Source organism: Ciconia boyciana, chromosome 5 (assembly GCF_034638445.1).
Source record: "Ciconia boyciana chromosome 5, ASM3463844v1, whole genome shotgun sequence".
Classification (NCBI taxonomy): Eukaryota; Metazoa; Chordata; class Aves; order Ciconiiformes; family Ciconiidae; genus Ciconia; species Ciconia boyciana.
In genome coordinates, this window is record NC_132938.1 from 42,044,506 (window position 1) to 42,059,580 (window position 15,075).

At 40.5% G+C, this 15,075-nt stretch overlaps 1 protein-coding gene across 1 annotated transcript in view; it reads right to left on the reverse strand.

Annotated features, from left to right (window-relative positions):
* Window positions 1–6,283: 6,283 nt before the first annotated feature.
* GALNTL6 (polypeptide N-acetylgalactosaminyltransferase like 6) overlaps window positions 6,284–15,075 on the reverse strand; it is a 489,200-nt gene continuing 480,408 nt past the window's right edge. The window contains exons 12-13 of the mRNA XM_072862275.1: window positions 12,475–12,624; window positions 6,284–6,451 (exon numbers count right to left, since the gene is read on the reverse strand). Coding sequence (XP_072718376.1) covers window positions 6,284–6,451; window positions 12,475–12,624 — 318 coding nt within the window. The remainder of the gene's footprint in view (window positions 6,452–12,474; window positions 12,625–15,075) is intronic.

Consider the following 15,075-nt stretch of genomic DNA (forward strand, 5'->3'; position numbering starts at 1 on the left):
GGATGTCATCTATCTGGACTTCTGTAAAGCCTTTGACACAATCTGGCGCAACATCCTTCTAAGTTGGACAGATATGGATTTGATGGGTGGACTGTTCAGTGGATGAGGAGCTGGTTGGATGGTCGCATCCAGAGGGTAGCAGTCAATGGCTCAATGTCCAGATGGAGATCGGTGACAAGTGCTGTCCCTCAGGGGTCCCTCTGTATTGGGACCAGTACTGTTTAATATCTTCATCAGTGACACAGAGAGCAAGATCGAGTGCACCCTCAGCAAGCGTGCAGATGACACCAAGCTGAGTGGTGCAGCTGACACGCCTGAGGGACAGGATGCCACCCAGAAGGACCTGGACAAGCTTGAGAAGTGGACCTGTGTGAACTTAATGAGGTTCAAGTGCAAGGTCCTGCACCTGGGTCGGGGCAATCCCTGGTATCAATACAGGCTGGGGGATGAAGGGATTGAGAGCAGCCCTGCAGAAAATGACTTGGGGGTACTGATGGATGAAAAGCTGGGCATGAGCCAACAATGTGCACTCGCAGCCCAGAAAGCCAACCATATCCTGGGCTGCATCTAAAGAAGCATGGCCAGCAGGTCGAGGGAGGTGATTCTGCCCCTCTACTCTGCTCTGGTGAGACCCCACCTGCAGTGCTGCGTCCAGCTCTGGAGCCCTCAGCACAGGAGAAACATGGACCTGTTGGAGCAGCTCCAGAGGAGGGCCACAAAAATGATCAGAGAGATGGAACGTCTCTCCTATGAAGAAAGACTGAGGGAGTTGGGGTTATTCAGCCTAGAGAAGAGAAGGCTCTGAGGAGACCTTATTGCAGCCTTTCAGTACTTAAAGGGGGCCTATAAGAAAGATGGGGACAAACTTTTTAGCAGGGCCTGTTGCAATAGGACAAGGGGTAATGGTTTTAAACTAAAAGAGGGTAGATTTAGACTAGATAGAAGTCTAAATTTAGACTAGAAGTCTAGATTTAGACTAGAAGAAGAATTCTTTTACAATGAGGGTGGTGAAACACTGGAACAGGTTGCCCAGAGAGGTGGTAGATGCCCCATGACTGGAAACATTCCAGGTCAGGTTGGACGGGGCTCTGAGTTGAGAATGTCCCTGCTCATTGCAGGGGGGTTGGACTAGATGACCTTTCAAGGTCCCTTCCAACCCAAACTATTCCGTGGTTCTATGCAATACGAGATTACAGGAGACCTCAGGACAGATTTATGTATTACACGTGGTTAAAAAAAACCCTGTCAGCAACTAACTATACAGATTCACTAAAACTTGATTTTTTTTTAAGAGTAAAAATCTTAAATAGAAAACACTATACACTGAAGGTTTACTAAACTATATTACTTATTAATCTAAAATTTTCCAGTCAATGAATACTATTTTAGAACAAGAAGTTTAGCAAAATCTTGGTAGACTAGGCATAATAGCCAGGTATTTTTCCTTGGGGTTTTTTGTTACCTTTTGGCTTATACTTGCTAATTTTCTAAAGGTCTTTCAAAACTTTCTTTCAGACAGGGCAAGATCCTCAAAATGTTATGTAAAAGCACTCTTGGACCCTTCTGCTCTTTTTAAGAGGATATATGGAACAGATTTGGAAGGGGGTTAAAAAAATGAATTAATGAACTTTATAATACTAATACCAGCTATAAAAAAGCTACTTCTGAACAACTTTTTTGTTTTCAAGGGTTTTGAAATGGTTTCCCTAACAACCTTGATGGATTAAAAAACAAAAATAAACCCATTATCTTATTCTTTTTTTAATGTACATCTTGTGTTCTCTTGAAAAACGCTGGGCTAACTGCATTAAAGATTGATGCTCTTTGAACAGAAAATGGATACACCCCTGGTGGCAGCCACATTGAAAGCCTCCCAGTACTGCCTTCCTAAAATGCTCCATCCCCAGTCTGTCTGGGTAGGTTAAAAGGGTCCCATTCATTCAGTCCCTTGCAGAAGTTATCAGTAAAAATGCAAATGCATTCTGATTATGACTTTTTTTTTTTTTAAACAAAGGTGACACCCACTCTTAGAGAGGTGCAATCCATCAAATCAGTTTGGTGAAGCTATTTATATACATTTCTTCTATGATCTTCTGTGGCATCCGATTTCACTGAGGTCATGGAGACATTGATGCCTGGTAAATTGCCAGTAATCAAAGGTTGTTAAGTGCTTGTCAGCTTCCTTTCAAGCTTAGTCTATCTTTATCATGAGGAAGACCTAGTTCAGCAGCTACAGACCATTTAGTCGTAAACTGGTAACACCCAGGAAGTATGCATTATGTGATTAAAATATCCATAATGTTGCAGAAACATTTGTTCTAAAGCAATCTCATTTTTCTGAAATAAGACTGTGCCCAATGAAAAATGAATTCTTGTCATGCCTCTGCAACAAGGCTGCTCCCTGACAGCTTTGTGAAACGCTTTGTTTCCCAGCTCCTCCTCTCTCCTCTAAGCCCTCTCCCACAAGGCTTCTATTTAGTTTAGATTCTGGAATATACGCAGGGAAACACATGTGATTTTAGAGTTTTAGTTGCACTTGGTGTTTATTCCACTTTCCCAGTTGCTCTCTCCTGTAGTAGTAGTTTGATGGCCACAAAAAAAGTCAGATAACCTTTAAATGGAAAAAGTTTAGGGTAGGTGCTGATGAACTCTTAGGATACAAAGATCTTCTTTTCAGGCATGTTGATTAAAACCCTCTCAGCCATAAAATAATTAATTGAAAAAACCTGAAGCAAGTTATCAGTTGGGGCAGAGTAGTATAGCTCCACTGAAATGATGAGCCCACAGCAGTTAATGCTACCTGTGCCCTAGATTCAAAATATATTCAGAACTATCTGGTATTAAAAAAAAATATTCTGTGAAGAAACTTCATAGTCTTTTGAAGAAATGCATATAAAAGCTAAATGCTCCTGGTGAGACACAAGAGGAAGATATATCTGTCCATCCCATTGAGTTGTTCAGATGTTTGTTGGGTGGAAAAGATGGTTGTAGGAACACTTAAAGACATTCTGAATGTTAAATTAGTCATGAAATACTGTTATCAGTGGAAAGCTTTGGAGAACACCCAAGACCGAATTTAATTTAGAGGTAGGGATGATAATTTATTATTCATAAAACTTTCTGTTGAAGGAGTCCTGTGCTTAGCAAGTCAGAACCATTTTGCAAATCCATCATCCCAAACGTTACGGGAGCGCAGCTCTGAAGCGCTCTGTCCCTAGGGTCACCTTATACCCGTGGTAGGAGGATTACAGTTGTCTGTGGTGAAGCTGCATGCTAGCTAGCTTTTTTGTCTCGGTTTTTAAAAAAGAGAAATTTGCTTAAGCTGAAAACAGTGAGATAAACTGTCTTCGTCATTAGTCTAATGTGTCCTATCAATTTTTTCTGTGCAGTTCTGGTTATACGAAATATTTGAAAGATCAGCCTGTGAAGTGAAAACAAACCTCTTTCCTCCATCTGCCTCTTTCCACTGGTCACATATCCATATGTATATATACACACACATATGTGTGTGTGTGTGCGTATGTTTCTATGCCGCACTGGGGCAAGGTCTTATTAAACTTTCCTCAAGATACGGACCTTCATTTGCTCACTATTGACCCACAACAAACTCCAATATATTTTTCTTATATTTTGCCTATAAAACCTGAAAACATTATGTAGATCATATTTTTTTCCCCAGAACATCTGAATATTAGTTATGTGGATTATTTTCTGACCAGGACTGCTAGAGCTTACAATTAGCATCCAGCTATGAGTAAGGGGAAGGTTTCCTTTGGCAGTGCAAGATGCTGTGCAATATTACTCAACGAAGGATGTAAAAGGCATAGAAGTTCTTTGCCCCAACAGCAGCCTAGTTCCCATTAGACAGTTCAAAATCAGACCACTGAGATGCAGTCAGACACTGAATGATATAACCCTACCAATCTGTGCATAATATAAATTGCTTAGCTGGTTTAGCAATTCTACTTTGCCTCTCTATTTTGGGCATACAGTGTTGCTTCCAGGACTTTGACAGTTTGGGGCCAGTTACAATCAGCAGCTTGAGGGCTGCATTTAGATTTTAGGCAGCCATTTTCTTCTTTTCCAAACCCTCTTTCCTCATGTTCAGGCTGCAAATAAATGATGCTGTGAGCACTGCACCTGGGAAGGCTGACAGTCTGCAGTGCCTAGTCTGGTTCTGTGTACTGATAGCTAAACAAATCTGAAGTATCCTCATACAGTAGCCTTACTGCTTCCATTCCTGAGTGCACCATATCTTCAAATCAAATGTAAACAATACCTAAATAACCTCACTTATTTTAAAATCATAAAATGAGAAGTCTAACTCTATAGACACATTTCTTTCAGATTATTTGAAAGATCTCTTCGCTATCTTGCAGCAATTGCTCAATGTATGGATGCATTCCACAATTTTCCAAGTGCATGCATCCTGAATGCTACAGGTTCTCATTCCCCTCCTAAAAAGCTCCTATGACCTGCAATTTTGGGTCTTAATCTACAAGTACAAGGTGCTGCCATAAAATAGCACATAGTTATTGGTACTAGAACCATCCTCTGGATGCAATCAATGCCCTTTGTGCATAAACACAGCTTGAGGAGCAATAAACAAAACACAGTCACCCTGCTCCCTCAAAACAGGGTAGATTGCACATCAGTATTTTGGTTAGTCAGCCACCTCTCCAGCAATCAGAATAAGCAACTTAATTACATATGATATTTTTGGAACCTGAAAGCACTGTTTACAGCCACTTCTTAGAGGATGTGATCTACCTGCATTTATGGTGCTTTCATCTGTAAATTCATCTTCCAAGTGAAAGCAGGCTACGTACTTACTTGATAATAAATTTATACTTGCTCTTACCTTGAAAAATCCCAAACCTATCAATTATGTTCCATACATCGGTAGTAACTGACTTCTGCTGAGAAGAACCATAAGCCCCCCAAACAAGCTTTAGAGGCCTCTCATGCCAACAGCTTGATGGGTCTGAGGGACACCACAGGCCATCATGATCATCAGTGTGACAGAAGTCTGTCTTACCCTGAATTGTGCCTGTGCCTAAAGTATCAAAATATTGTAACATTTAACTTGTTTGCACTTCTTGTTTCCTCCGTCATGAGATCTATGATACCATTCACTCGCTAACTCTGGAAAGTTCATGTGATTTCCATCATGGATTTAAAAAACTCTGAAACCACCCAACTTGTTTCATGTCAATTTTTCTCTCCGCTCCTGTCTGTCAAGAGCACTGCAAGATCTCTGCAAGATCTTTTAAGCTGCACTGCAGGGAGTCAACACGCTTTTAGGTGATGGCGGTGTACCAACGTTAATTTGACTAACCTAGTTCAGCATGCAGTATGCAAATATTTCCTACTCTCCCGATGTTTTTTTTTCCAGCCTATTTTGAATTTAATTTATACTTTGGTAAGGATTCTACATTTAGAAAAGACAGCTAGTCCACAAGCCTTCCATTATGCTGCAGCTGCTGCTGTTATATTTGTCACTGAAAAAAAATCTCACCTTGCGTGACAATGGGATTTGAATCATAATTGCTAAATATATCATGTATAGAAATTCGATTGCTTCACTTTTTTTCCTGAAGGGGGGAAATGTGAGGGCAAAACTTTACAGTTTATTTCATGCTTCACTACAGTGTAATTCTAGACCCTAAGATTTCTACCATTCCTATTTTGGTAATGAATGGAATGTAAAAGGGAGGTATTTAAAATTAATTGCAGCAGTTCTGAGGGTTAAACCTGCTTAACCCAGCCTTTTATTAAGAGAATGTCAACAGAGCATATATCTTGTCTAGGGAGTGCTGGGACATCATTATTCTTCTACCAGCATGTTTAGTTCTAAAACCTGGGATTTCTTCAGGTTCCTGTAGCCGTCATGCACACCATATACCCATCCCAAATTATAGCATCTGTTCTGAGCTACTCACTACAGCAGGATTTGACCTGAGAAACTCTAGAGTTTTGTTTTACTTTATTAACTTGGAGTACTTTTAAACAGTTTTTAAACAATTTTTTTTCCCTCGACCAGCAAGGGAATTTTCAGCCTGAAGTTCTCAGCAGCATCCGGTGAGGCTCTTGGCCAAGTTCTTCAGATACTGTACATCCACAAGGACAGCCTGCTGGCTCTTGCTGTGGCATTTTCTTAATCCTCAGAACAGATTTCCTGGATCTAGGAAATTTAATTCCTGACTCCTTCGACCCAGATGCTGGCGAAAAAGTAGTCTGCAGTCTGTATGTAATTGGGTGTGTTCATTTTTTTTTTTTCTTTCTAGGAACTGGCCTTGCTGTTAAATTTTTCTAAAACAGTCACATTAATATGTTCAAAAATCCACTGTTGAGTTTCAGACAAGGGATCACATCTGTTCATGAAAATCTTCTTCTCGGCTGGGTTGCAATCTATGCAGCTGCTGCTTACCGGATGGAACAAAGTTTTGTCCTACGGGAATGAGAAAAAAATAGAATTAAGTAGCAAATGCCAAGTCATCGGAAGTGTTCTCATTGTACAGAACATGGATTAACACAGCCCTATCTGAAATGATTTTTTGGTCTCTCTGCACTAACCTTGTGTAATAACCGCAGCTATTATTAGAGAGAATAATAGCTGTAGAGAATGGAGTGGTTTTTTTCCCTTGGGTTATTATCCTTCACGAAATTGGGGATTCAAGAAAGAATGAGGAGACATCTTCTGGTCTTTAACTAACAACCACATAATATAATGAAAAAACAGAATGTATTTTAATAATCTTTGCATATCATGTGCTTCCCTGGATCCTATTTAAATGTCTGAACCTGAAGAGTGGGGGGTTTTTTGTTTGGATTTGTTTTTGACAGTTTCTACTGTGCTTCTGGGCAGGAGGATCTGTAACAATCTGTCTGGAAAATGGACACTCTTAAACTTGAGGAAGACGTTAAAAAGGAGTTATTAACTGAAGTGGTGTAATGGACAGACAGAGCCAGGACGGATGACCTCAGTTCTCACCCCATGAAATGCAGAATTTGCCTATGGCCTCGATAAGACCAGCCACTGAAATATGCTCTCTCTCTCCTAATAAGAAGGAAATCCTAACACTGTTTTAGCTCCCTATGGAGATTTTGGGAGGATAAGCATGGATTAAGTTGCTTTAAAAAGGATATTTATGATGATTGGTTTTATTAATTTTTACGTCACAAAACTGGAGAGAATTGTAAATAACCTGTGAATCTTTGCTAAAGCAGGAACTACCCAGACGAGCAACTGGTATTTGTGGGTTGGGTACTTTCAACGTACTCAATTTACATAGGCACGTGTTTGAGAGAGACAGATGTGGGAGTGATTAGACAGTTTGAAAGTTTCCAGGGACTATGCATTTACTGTATCTGTTCAAATAAATTTCAGACAACTCCCTGTAAAATGCATCCAGGCTTTTCCCCTCCATGCCAAACATGCCCTGCCAGTATTTTAATAGTAATCCAGGATGTGCCTGCTTGCCCAGTTTGTGAGAGAAAAAAAAAGCAAGGTACAGATCAAATTGCAATTGATTAAAAACTCACAGAAGTGCTCTGGGTGCTGAGTGACAATCATACAGAAACTTCTCTTTAACTAAAAATACCCCACATTCAAAAAAGAAGCATGAAGACAAAAATAAATATAACACAATAAACCAATAAGAAATAGTAGATATTTAAAAACACTTCTGAAAAAGAAAGGTTTTTTTTTTTAATTTAGGAAAGATGAAATTGATTTATTTTGGGGGTTGTGAAACACTGGTAAAGTATAATGCCCTTTTTTATCTTAACATACGCAACAAAAAGCAAAATCAAAAGCATCTCGTGCTCTGGCTGAGGGTGATGGTGTTACATCTGCCTTTCACAAACACTGGTTTTCACCTCCAGCATCTGTCCTTCCCCCAAAACAGTGGGTAAATACACACACACAAGAGTGTAATTCAGAGGGATGCCATCAAAGCCGACGGGACTAAATCAAATGGGTAGAGGCCTTTCTGCCGTGCTCCGTTTTGCTCTACGAGGTGAGCAGGTAGGATACTTTATCTTGCAAGAAGGGGATAACTGTACAGCGTACAAAGGGCTGTCGTGTCCTTACTAGGAGGCAGGTCTGCAAGAACTCCCAGGCACCCTACGGTGGTTTGCACCTTGCCAGCTCCTCCTGTCCTTCTGTGAGAGACTGATGGAGCAGTGCTGCCCAAAACCAGGGCATGGTGACTATGCGACGGCCACCCCACCTGCTGTAGGGCCTTGGAGGAAGGTGGCATCTGGTTTTCCTTGCGTCATAGCTGGGCACGAGGATCAGCCAAGCTATTAGGAAGCCACAGCTGGAATACTAGAAGCTTTAATAGGATAGCTGGTACAAGAAGAAAGGAAACTGCTTCAGTACAAAAAGGGTGCTGTGAAAAACACTCCAGCCTTTCCGAAGAGAGCTGACAGTCTTTCTTCTCACAGAAATATCCAGGGGATGCAATTTTTGAGTGAAGCATTCTTGATACTTTATTTTAGAAAGTCTGGTTATTAGGAAAGAAGAGCATGTTTTAAGAACAGGGACACAGTTACCACTCTGGAAAAACTTCTGGCTGACTTAGCCATATGTAAAGGCCTATTAATTTTATCATCTTGAGCTTACGCTGACCTAAGGTCAAAGCCTGCTGCTCTTACAGATTTCAATGGAAACACGCTCAGGACTTTAAGGGGTAACAGTTGCGTGCATCCCCAAGAAGAACTTTTCAAGAGAAATACATAAATTCCTCTTTACACCAATATTAAAAACCCACAAGAGCTCTTGTGGAGACTTTTCTAACATCTGAAAACAGCAGAGCAAATTTTTTTTTTTTTGTTCTGCATGAAGGCAAGTCTGAAGAGAAGGAGAAACTTCTCCATAAGATAATGGGCTTCGACAGTTCAGGGGGTTGGTAATGAGACACAGAACCTTTCATTTCTTCTAGGTCACTGCTATAACTATGGCCAAGGTCAATAGCAACTGGAAGTCATTATCAGCTGGTGGCTGCAGTAGTTCATCTGAAATTAGCTGGTAGCCCCAGCGCAGTTTCAGCAGGACAGATGTCCATATGATAAAAGCCACTATCAAAATGTCATGTCTTCGGTTGTCTGAGGAAATAATCTATGTACCTACTGTGTGAAGAGTGAACTTACTCTTACAGTTTGTCCCTGAAGCTGTCAGGAGAGTATGAGCAAACCACGCTGGTCTGGGCATGTTTTTTGACATCGTCAATCTAGCATCTATCATAATCACTAGGCTCAGAGTAGAATTATAGTATAATGAAATTGATTTTGCACAATTGTTTCTTTTTAAAGACCTACTAAATCAGACCCCTCTTGGGTACTTGTGCTCTACAAATAGCACTAATGGAACTAGAGCACGTAAATTGAATCATACTTTATCAGAACCGATGGCAACCCAGAATGATGCTATATTGAAAACCAAAGGCGTATTCCTTCACTGGGAGGAATGGAAATTTGTAGGCACTATTGATCTTTGGCTCTGGCATGCTTAGGAATCTCAAATAGAGTCAAGGAAATGGCTTTCACTTGGAAAGCCACTATTCTCCCAAATCTCTAATAATTTCAGGTTATTTACATTTGTCTATCTAATTTCTCACATTGCTCCCATCATTGATGGGAGCCCAATTATGGTGTCAATATTTTTTTTCCCAGTATTAAACTCACTTTCTTCTATTTCCAACCCATAGTAGTGTTTATGGTATTACATGGATTCATTCTACTCCATTGCTGCTTACAGAGATTTCTTAAAGGCATACTTGCCTGTTTTATTATAGACCAATATTTTGGATTGGTCCTAAAAAACCTGATTATTTAATATCACAGACTTACTAGACTTTCAAATAGTTGCTCAGATGTAGTTTAACGTGTAGCCGTATATGTAATTAGCAGTATGGGAATAAGAATACTTTTTTGACACGTTTATGGTGGTAGTTTTGGTTTCATTCATCTGAAAAGAATTCAGTTTGCACACTCTGAGACTGCACTGCAATGAGAAAAAAAGTGCAGGTAATGGGGATAAGCTGGAAATTTTTTCAGAAGAGCACTCCTTACCCAAAGTAAAATATTAATATCTTCTACTTGCCACTAAAATATTTAAGCTGTTTTTATCTGCCAGTATCCAAATACAGGTTGTTAGGGTTTCTATGCTACAAGAATATGGAATCTTAAAACAGTGCCTGGCTTCAAACTGTATTTATTTGCAGCGCTTTGTAATCACTTCACAGCCCTAACTTCTTACCAGAGGCTTGAGGATGCAAATGATCACGAGAAGAAACTCATCCTTAAACGAATAAAAACCTCTTATCTTCTAGTTTTATAGGAACAGTATGACAGTATGGTAAGAAATGCTTCATGTTAAGCATCTTATAAGATACGGACAAACAAGGTCATTTTTCCTAAAACATGGGGAGAATTATTGGCAGGATGGATATGTGACCGTTAGGAAGCTACAGTGTCTGTAAGTGATGCAGAGAACAACAGAGCTGCTGATCTGCTCTCTGTTTTGTAAAAGGAGGCACTTCTTGCTTAACCAGACTACTACTATTATTTATTTAGGGTGCAATTTTAATAGCACACCATTCTCTAGGTAAAGGGCTCTAGTACAGATGCAGTTAAACTGATATAACATCCTTTTCTTGTACAGTTTTTTTTTGCGGGGGGGAAAACACTATAAATCCTATTGCCAAGATGCTTTCAAAACTAGATAAGGATTATATCATTAGGATTTTGGAGGTATAGCTGTACCACCAAAAATCTCTACTGTAAATCTGCCCTATATCTGAGAAAATAGACTATGTGAAACAATAAAAAACTACTTACTGTGTAGTCAAACTAAAACTAAGCCTACAGAAAACCATGTATACGTAATTCTATTATTCCAATGCAGTTTCTTAATTTGAAGGTTTATGCAAACTAATCAGCTTGCTGTCTGGTTGGTATTACAGTTAAGACTATGTCAATACTTCCATCATAACAAAATTTTGTGGTGTTTCTTGCTGAGATGGAAATGCCTGCCTTGCACTGGGAATTTTTATATGAGCCCTGTCAGCCTTCTGGGAATGAAAAATGAAGCTGCGCAGAGGATTTAATAGAAATCACACTGTGTATTTTTTCAAATGTCATTTTTTTTTAGTTATCTGCTGTATTCTGTCCACATCAAAGGTGATGAGCCTTATAGAGGGCAGCTCCAGACCTCCATTTTGTCTTATGAACCAGCTACATTAGGCACCAATGAAGTGCTAAAGGTATGAAAGCTTCTTTCTTGCAGCTTGGGTAGGCAAAAAGATAAAATCAGAAGGGTTTTGAGGCAAGAAGGTATTATTATGGCATTATAAAGCTAGATATGCGGCAATACAGCCGTGCAGACAATTTATGTCCTCTAAATATCTGGCCCATACCTTCTAACTTTATTATAAGTAATACCTCAGTTTCAAAGGGATTACAGTTTTGGAAAATCTTGTGGTAGATCTCCAACTGCAACATAAATAGGGTAAAAAGGCACAGGCTAATAAGTAGGCACTCAGAAAAAGGGTTGGGGCAAACCTATTTTTAATGGTTCTGAATTAGTTTTCTACTATATATCATTTCAAACTAGAAACCACTGTTGAGGTTTATCTGGCAAAGTCCAATTCCTGGCACTTTGGCCTCAGCTTAAGCAAGGTGGTGGGCAAGGCACAGTGGTCACAGAAGAGTGAAGGATGTGTGAGAGGAATCCTCAGTGCTTCAGGGACATGCATGTCCTTATCCTGCATGGAATACGGAGTTTATTAGTGAAATCTTTAATCAAGGCAACTTGCTGATTAACCATTTAAAAAACCTAACAACAACAGCTCGGTAGCATTGCCAGGACTTTTTGCCCTAAATGAGGCTCTGACAGTTTCTAGCTTGACCTCCTGTTTCCAGTGATTTATAAAAATGGGCTGAAATTTAGCAGATCAAAGTAGTGTCTAAGCTGCTTATCTTCAATTTATAAACTCCTGCCTTCTTTGGGCTTCCAGCAGTGCTTTTAATGTTGGGTTGGGTTTTTTTTTTTTTTTGAGGGAGATTTTTCTGCCACTTGTAATCTTTAAAATGTAGTAAAATAATAATATTTATCTCATTAGCAGCATTTCTTGCTGCTGTCATATTGGACAAAAATATTTCCAACAGTGCCTCTGTTAAAATGACACAAGCATCTTGAAGCACCAGAATGGCAAAACACCTTTCAGGGAACAGATCCAACACAGACACCCTCTGAGCTGGATCAGATCCATTTTCATTTAAATTTGACCTAAATAGCTGAACGCTCAAAAGGAACATAATCTAGAGAGATTACCGCAAAATTAAATTGGAATAAGACCGGGTGGATTTTAAAACAAAACTTCTCTGATGGAAAACACAAGCCTGTGCTAAACTGAATATAGGCTCAAGACAGTCTGAACCTCTGCGATGCCCCAGAGTGACTCCAACCTTCCTATAGCTCCAGTGCTGGTTTCCCTTCATCCCGTGACAGTCATACAGCGTGACGGGGCTACTGTGCGAAATGGCGTCGAAGCAGAACTTCCTGGTGTGAAGTGGCTCCCCAGGGCGGATGTCTTCTCTCCAACCAAAGGTGAAGAGCTAGAAAAACAATCAGGCGATATCACGATGTATTACTAGTCAAAAACGTTTAAAACCACACACAAAGCTTGAGGCACGTTTCCCTACTCTGCGCATCCCAGCTGCTGGTTAAATGAGATCCTGCCTGGGTACGATTTGGTGGTGCCAACTGCCTTAATTAAAGTGGATCAACAGTGATGTGGAATATACCCCAGGAAGGCACAGTCCCTATGGCAGGGAAGAAAACAATCTCTGGTGACACAGTACCGTGGAGAGGAGAGGGGATATGCTGTATTAAAGCCTTGAGTTACCCCAGGTACAGCAGCACTCGTATGCACTAGGACTACCGCTACCTAGCACTCAGAAAGCCTCTGCCAGTGATGTTCCTCTAGCTCTCATTTGGGTCTGAAGAAGCTACCTAGAGAGATCTTCCCATCATAGCATTCTTCCCATGTTTAATGAACAGTTTCCTTCTGCTGATCCAGGACACTTAGCATATCCTCTCTCGACTGTCTTTTTCCCCCAAACAACACACGTTAATTGATCTTCATCCTTCTACTGTGAAACCTGTGAGCTACAGGCAGCTTGTTAAAGCCCTTTTTCTCGCTGCCCAAGAGGAATCGTGGAGGCTCACAGTTAATAGAGGAATCTTTCTCAATCAGACACCAGCTGTCTGAAATGATGCTGCGACACTGCAGCCTTTCAGTCATCAGATGAAGGTGACAGGTCTGACAGCACCAAATTTAAAGATGCAGAGTGCATTTTCCTTTCCCATGGACCAATCCTTGCAGAAAACAGGTTGCAGGTTGTAAACTGCTACCTAGAAGCTCTGCTGAGAGCTGTGAGAGGTTTTTTTCTTTCCTTTTTTTTTTTTTGGTGTCAGTGCTGTTCTTTGGCTTTCTCTGTGACTTTTGATTTTCCATAGTATAAACAGAAACATAACATTGAGAAAGTGAAGCTCTCTTTAAACGAGCAAACTTTGCTAGTGGAAACTGGCTGTGATGGTTTATGTGGAACTGCACTCAGGCTCGTTATCCGGAGAAGCAGCTCCCACACTGTGCTCAGACTGCCTCCAGCACCGCAGCTGCCTCATCTCAGGGTTGCTTCGGTCCTAGCACCCTGCTCCCTGCAGCGTGTACGTTCCCTGATAGAACCAGTATCTACAAACCCAAACTGAAGCTTGGTGTCTTATGGGTCTGATCCTGAATACTTCTGTTGCATTTCCCAGATTTGACCCGTTTCATTATGATAGCTATCTTCTTTGCATGGTCTTCATAAAAGATACAGCTTTTAAAAATGCTCATCTTCAATGCTGTACCATCCTCCAAATGCCACATTTGAGAGGCGCTACTGTTTCCCTCAGCTTGCACGCACAAAATACAAGCATATATCTGAAGATTTACCCCTTTTTGTGTGTGTGTCTCACTGTAAGCCCTTGTTCTCTCTGTTAGCTGCTGTCACTCCCTATTTACTTCTGTGTTACAGGTTTTCTAGACAGCATTTTCTCAGTCTGCCCCATGTCCTGCTTATTTATTCTTTCTCCCAGAGTGCATTTTTCATTTATCTGCAGTAAAATGCAGTGGGCAGCTTTAACTTCATTTTCAAACCAAATCCTGCTTTTTAAAAGGTTAAGTCTTTTTCCACTCTTCTTCATGTTTCTTGGAAGCAGCATCATGGACTCCTTACAAAGATAACTTATCATTTCACAAGCAAACTCAGAAGTAAGATTTGGTACAGAAAAAAGCTACGCTGCTGCTTCTTTAGAAAAAGAGAAGCCTGAGATGATTTTCCTATAAGGAAAAAAACAACAAAAGCCATTTCCTTTCTCTTACCCTTTACCTTTCTACAGCTCAGTAATAAACCTAGAGCTCAAAGTGATGAATAACAAATACCTAGAGGAATGGCGTGGAACAGTGGTTCTGCGACATTCTCACTCTCATCGCTACTACAAGAGAGAGATCCTCTTGCAGGACCTTCCTCAGCTTTCCCAGTGGGTGGCTCTCCAAATTTCTCATTCTGTGCGTGACTGGTGAGCTGAGGGGCCAATTCCTGCTGCTCTCTGGACCTTGGCCTGAGGACGACTACCCCACTGAATGCATCGGTACACCTGAAAGAGCTCAAGCTAGCTTTTAAATCAGATCATACTGATTCAGAGCATCCTTTTGCCCTTTCCACTCCTATGTGGTTTCTGAAGACCGCCAGGGCCCTGTCCTGTTTGAAAGTCAAGACGTGGTAACAGATAGCGGTTTTTTATTCCCTTCCACTGAAAACCAGGATCTTGTAATACCAGATCTCAATGTTTAGACTAGCACATATTCTTTTTCCTCTTTCTTAGCCTCCTGTTTTGTAAAACAGTTTCATTTTTAAATCAACAAGTATGTTTTCTCCCTAGTGATACTATTATAAAATCAACCTAGTTGGGACAGAAACACAGTTTTAGGACTAGGAGGGAGAAGAGAAAAAAATTGATCA